We start from the raw sequence: 6,008 nt of genomic DNA, 5'->3' as shown, positions 1-6,008 counted from the left end.
ATTGGAGTTATTTATAATTTAATTTGATAATGAATCGATTAATTAAGAGTTATTAATATTTAGATAAAAAAATTGATATACTTACTTAGAATAGAGATATTGATTTTGATTATAAGAAAAAATATAGTTTTGATTTAGATCAATTTTTGAGTTATTGATTTTTATTATGGAATGACTTAATGATAAAATTTACTTCAAGAATTAGAATATTTAAGAGTTTGAGGATTTGAGTAAGAAAATTTTGATGACTAGAAATAGTGATATTGATTCAATCAACAATGGTGATATTGATCTTTATGAAATGACTTAATGATGAAGTTGTATCGAGAATTAAAATATCAAAAGTTTGAAAATGAGATTGAAATGATAAATCTTCAACCTTTGAAAGTATGAATAAGAAAAAAAAATATTTTTAAATTTTGATTGATTAGGATGTCATCAAATGATTCATAGAAGTATATTTTCCTATCTTATGATGGGTTGAAATTAAGAATGATTAATATTTTAAAAAATAAATAAATGATGATGAAAAATAAAATTCTTATTCAAGAATTAAGATATTGATTTTTTTCTATTCACAAGAGATAGATTTAATTTTGATCTAATCATGAGGTATTGAACATTATTTTATAGGGAATGAGAGCATAATTTCGAAATCTTGAAATATTAAAAATCTTTGAGATGTTGGTCTTGATAAATAAGAAAATGAATGGTTCCGTTTCAGATAGATATTTGATGTACTGACTTTTTTCTTATGAAATGATTTAAGAATAAATTTATATCAAGAATTAGAATATTAAAATATTTATGGATGAGATTCAAGAAAGAAACTATGAAGACTCAAGCAAGAAAAATTTTGAGGACAAAATTTTTTTTAGAGGAAAAGAAAGTGATGGCCCGGCCCGAGTAAGAATCCCAGCCTACCAAAGCCCAAACAAAAAAAAATGAAGAAAACAGAGGAGAAGAACTCTCGAAGGGAGTCTTCTTCCTCCTCTCGCTGGCTCCTAATCGGAGTCGGAAAGAGCCCCCTCCGGCTCTATTTAAGGAGAAGAACCCTCCTCTCTCCCTCTCATCGAGAAATCTCGGGGCAAAACGGTAGAGATCGTCGAAAAATCCTCACGGAGATCCGTCCCTGTGTCGGTCCAATTGCTCACCGAAAAAGCCTCACCGATGTCGGAGGTAAGCCTCCTCCCCTTCCTCTCTTCTCCCCTTTCTTTTCCATGCCTGTGTACACGCTCACCGGCGATCGGAGTCGCCAGATTTTGTTACGGAAGAAACTTTTATTTTTGCCATTTTTCTTTGATTTCCGATGCCGGTGGTCACCGCCGACCACCGGTTTGGCCCTCCTCTTGTAGTTGGGTCGCCCCCTCCTGCCGACGGTCGCCCCACGTCGGTTGCACCGCCGGTCGGCCAGCCAACAGGGGATTGTGAGATCCCCTGTTTCGGCCCAAATGAAGCCTGGGAAGAAGAAAAGAAGAAGAAGAAGAAGGAAAAGAAAAGAAAAAGAAGGAAAAGAAAAGAAAAAGAAAAGAAAAAAAAAGAAAAAAAATAAAATAATAATAAATAGGATTTTCTCTCCTCTCTCTTTCGTGAAAAAAAGAAAAAAGAAAGAAAGAAAGAAAGAAAGAAAAGAAGAAAAAAAATAAAATTAATTAATTAATAAATAATGATATAAATAATAAAATATGAGAAAGAGAGTTTCTTTCTCTCCCCTCTCTCCCTTCAACTTGAACTAGTATTTTTTCTCTCTAGAATTGGATTTTCTCTCTCTACTTTCTCTCTCTAAGTTATTTCTCTCTCCTAAGATTTTTTAAAATTTTGAGAAGAATGATGATGAATTTAAATGATCCTAGTGATGGATTTTTTATCTGTGATCACCGGACGGTACACCGACATCCACTTTGATCAGATCAGGTATTTTTAGATTTTATTTCTTATAATTTTATTGAATTATCCACATGATAATTTTAGCATAATTTGATCTGATCGATCGGATTTGTTGAATCATATTGTCTGAAAAATTCAAGATGAGTTTTCTCTCTCTAAAATTTTCTCTCTCTAAAATTTTTTCTCTCTAAAATATTCTCTCTCTTGATTGATTCTCTCTCTAAAAAAGTTAGTGAATGAAGAAATTTTTTTTAATAGTCTTGATCTGATTCTAATGAAGAATCTTGATCCATGATTGTCAGACAGCATACTGGCACTCACCTTGATCAGACCATGAATCTTTAGATTTGATCATCCATGATCCCGATCTAGCCATGACTTGATTTGATCATGTTGATTTCATCAATCGAGATATTGGATCAATCATAATGTTGGATTGTGTCACGTGATCAATTCGAATTGTTCCTCATGAATTCTCTCTCTTCTGATTTTCTCTCTCTACTTGATTTTATGAAATCGATGAAGAAACCTCGATCCTATCACTTCGAATCCGATTTAATCTGATAGTCAAACTTTGGATCATTTAGGTCTTAATTAGATTTTGATTAGATAAAATTAGATGATCGAATCCAATCTAAACCGTTGAAATATGGTATTCATATTTTTTCTAATTATTAAAATTGATTTTGTATAGGATTGTGGATGTTTGATCATGGGATATCGCGATATGATCTACGAACAAAATTTTTGAAAGAAAATTTATAGAATTATGTGGATTTATTGGAATACGTTCGAGGTAAGTAATGTTTCATTTTTTTTAGATTTATCGATAAATTATAATGTATTTTTTTGACATGATTGGTGAAACGATGCATGAATTGGATGAATGGTATTTTGTTATGAAAATATCTTATTTGAAATGTTATGATGAAGCATGATTGAACATATTGATTTCATGATGCATTATATTGATTGATTTCGATACTACATGATTATATGTTTTATTATCGAAATTAGAATATGAAATATGATTTATAAAGAATTCTGATATAAGAAACATTATGAATTGACAACCTGACTATGTAAAGGACCCTGCCAATGGGAGCATATACGTTGGTAATTGATTTGTCCTGAGGGTTTACGACGTCAGAGAGACCAGTGACAAACCGCCAGAGAGACCAGCGGTTCCGAAAGACTTTACTGCCAGATGATTCGCAGCTCACCATAAGAAGATACGCGGTGTTATGATCCTGCCACAGAGAAAATATGGTCATAGCTCATGGTTGACGAAAAGAATTTAAGAATGAAAGAAATTGAAATCTGGAAAGAAACTTAAATTTTCGAAAAAGAAATGAATTTGGCATGAATTATGTTGCATAATTGAAATTGATTTCGAATTGATGAACTCTATATGCTTATTTTCTATAAATGATTATTTACTTAAATATCTGATGAAATTTGTTGAGAAGTGATCATTGCTTACTGGGCTGTCTAGCTCATTACCTCCTATTTTACTGTTTTTACAGATGTTGAGGAATTAAAATAATACAAGATATGAATGGAAGAGTGATCAGAAGCAGAATCTCTATACTTTTATTTTTGGTTGAAAGTCTTATTGAATTTGATGTAAGGACTATGAATCATTGTTGAATTTATTGAGATATTTAAGAAAAAATTTAGATCGTCATATTTTGGATTTAAATTATTGTCTAATTATTCTACTGTTGTTTTAGGATAGCATGATAAGATGCCTTGCATGCTTATGGGAAGAGTTTTCTATGAGTATGCGGTGGTTGCCATGACCCTCGATTCACAATCTCGGATCGAGGGCGTGACAGTTATTATCCAGGTTGAATTCTTGAAGAGGTAGAACTGCTCATGTTAGGATCCCATGAAATCACCCCACAAATTTCTAAGGCTTTCATAGCTGTGGCCGCAAGAAAATAGCAATTGGTGTGCTGATTGCCAACAAAAATCAAGTTTGGCATCATTTAATCATCCCTCTATTTAGTACAAAGGATGGATTGGGAGAAAAGATGGATAGAGGAGGAAGGATGGATAAGGGAGAGGATCGATAGATCTTCCATTCATCCTCTCATGGTCCCCATGGTGGCTGCAGTGGCTGCATCCACCTTGCTTGCCCACAACACTATTGTGCTAGTCCTCTATCGCCACCTCACCCACAACGGCACCAGCTCCACTGGCCCTGCAAATCTGAAGCTCCCACCATCGATTCTCTTACAGCCATTGTCTCCTTCTCTTCCTTCCCCAAGCTTAACCATGGCAGATTCTCTATCTTCTATGGTACTCTCCTCTCCTTCCATACCGTCAGGGTCGGCCCTGGGCCAAGTCGAGCTGGGTGACCGCCTCAGGTCCCAATTTTCCTGAGAAGAAAGAGGAGGCCCTCGAGGAAGATGGTGGCGAGGGTGTTGCCGTAGGAGAGGTTGCCAGAGCCATGAAAGCCGACGATGGTGTAGGCGAAATAGGCATCGGCACCCAAGCCGAGGGCGAGGGTGAGGGGGAAGTTGGCGAACGCACCCATGATGATGGAGCCGGTGATGGAGGAGGCAGTCGTGGCAATGATGAGGTCACGGTGGATGCATTCGAGATAGACGGTATAGCCGAGGTCGACCGACGGAAACTTGTATGTCGGCGTGGGATTGTCGCAGTTGAAGACGGAGCACATGGCATCAGAGTCGGCGAGGATACAAGCCATGGTTAGGAAGATGGAGGTGCCAGATCTCCATTGTGAAGGTGGAGCCCCACTCAGCGAGTTTGAGGTGCTCTCCAAACCAAGACTTGACCACAATCGAGTTAAGCCAGTCGAGTCGGGAGTTGGCCGATAGTGAGGCAGTCGGTGTTGGATCCATCAACCGCTATGGGGGTGGGGGGAGGGAGTCCGTAGGGGTGGGTTGGTTTAAAGAGGATGGAGGAGGGGAGGTGTAATTAGGGACTAATCTGTAATATTTAGGATTCTTTGGGGGTTTATGGGATCTTCTGCGGGTGGAGTCAAATGAAGATTCTAATTCACACGCACCTCTCGTTTGTTTTCTTTACTGTTTATTTCCTCCGGTTCTCTTTCCAGCTCTCCATTTATAAAGCTTTTATAAATGAATTGGTATCTAAATGTATCAATTGCACATAGAGTATTATTGACCATACTTAATACTATTATCTCCACTGAAAGAAGTTTCTTAAAATTAAAATTATTAAAATCATATTTCTGATCAATGATGTTACAAGAAAGATTAAACAGTTTAGCTATGCTATCTTTTGAGAAAGAATTATTGTCAAATATTGATTATAAAAAATTTTGCATCACAAAATGTATGTAGATTAATTTTTCAATGATAATTAATGTTTAAAGTATTTTTAATTTTTAATAGAGAAAACCCATAATCTCATTTGGCCCCAAGTCTAAAAAATGTCAAGATTGGCCCTGCCTACTATTGGCCTTTTCCTCCACCGCCTCCTCCACTCTGTCCTCCCCTCTCTCTCCTACACCACCCCTGTTGTCGCTGCCTTTGCCCACTACCTACGAATGTCAGGGGAAGAAGGGGTTTCAAGGGAAAAAAGGCAACTGGTTGCTAACCTGCCAAGGAGGGAATTGCCCTAACTATCCTTATTTGATGGATGGTTAGGATATTTCCCATCTTTTTATAAAAAAATAATAAAAGTGCGCTATAGCACAACTCATACATTAATGTTAATTACCTTGAAAGATACCTTAATAGCTGGAAAAAACCTATGGTTCTTTATTTGCAGGTTTTGTGACCTCTCTAAGGATTTATTTTACTTGAAGCCACCACCCCTTGATTCTTCAAGGTTAATTTTGATGGTACCATATCGAATGGAGGTAATTGGGGAAGTACTAGCTTTGTTATAAGAAGTACTAATGAAATTTTGGTGTTGATACTACAAATCTAATGGCAGAACTTCATGCTATGTGAAAAGGTATGTCATATGCTTCAAGAATTCTGAAGGTGACTTGCATTATACTTGAAGGAGGTTTTTCTTGACAATGTTAGATAGTTAGCTGGGTTGACACCTTTTGAGATTGGTTTTCATCTGCTTTGAGAGGAATGTTGGAAAATAAGAGCAGCTCTATAATCTTTTGAGAT

At 36.3% G+C, this 6,008-nt stretch overlaps 1 protein-coding gene across 1 annotated transcript; it reads right to left on the bottom strand.

Annotated features, from left to right (window-relative positions):
* Positions 1–4,255: 4,255 nt before the first annotated feature.
* Positions 4,256–4,603, bottom strand: LOC140857235 (adenine/guanine permease AZG1-like). Its single transcript, XM_073255991.1, has one exon. It carries the CDS (start codon positions 4,601–4,603, stop codon positions 4,256–4,258), a length of 348 nt encoding a protein of 115 aa, XP_073112092.1.
* Positions 4,604–6,008: the final 1,405 nt, after the last annotated feature.

Source organism: Elaeis guineensis, chromosome 4 (genome assembly GCF_000442705.2).
Source record: "Elaeis guineensis isolate ETL-2024a chromosome 4, EG11, whole genome shotgun sequence".
Lineage (NCBI taxonomy): Eukaryota > Viridiplantae > Streptophyta > Magnoliopsida > Arecales > Arecaceae > Elaeis > Elaeis guineensis.
Note: the sequence above shows the minus strand (reverse complement) of the source record. Positions and strands in the feature narration are given on the sequence as shown.

Bases quoted from the DNA above. Each gene is read 5' to 3' on its own strand.
- LOC140857235 (XM_073255991.1), bottom strand. From the start codon at position 4,603: ATGGCTTGTATCCTCGCCGACTCTGATGCCATGTGCTCCGTCTTCAAC.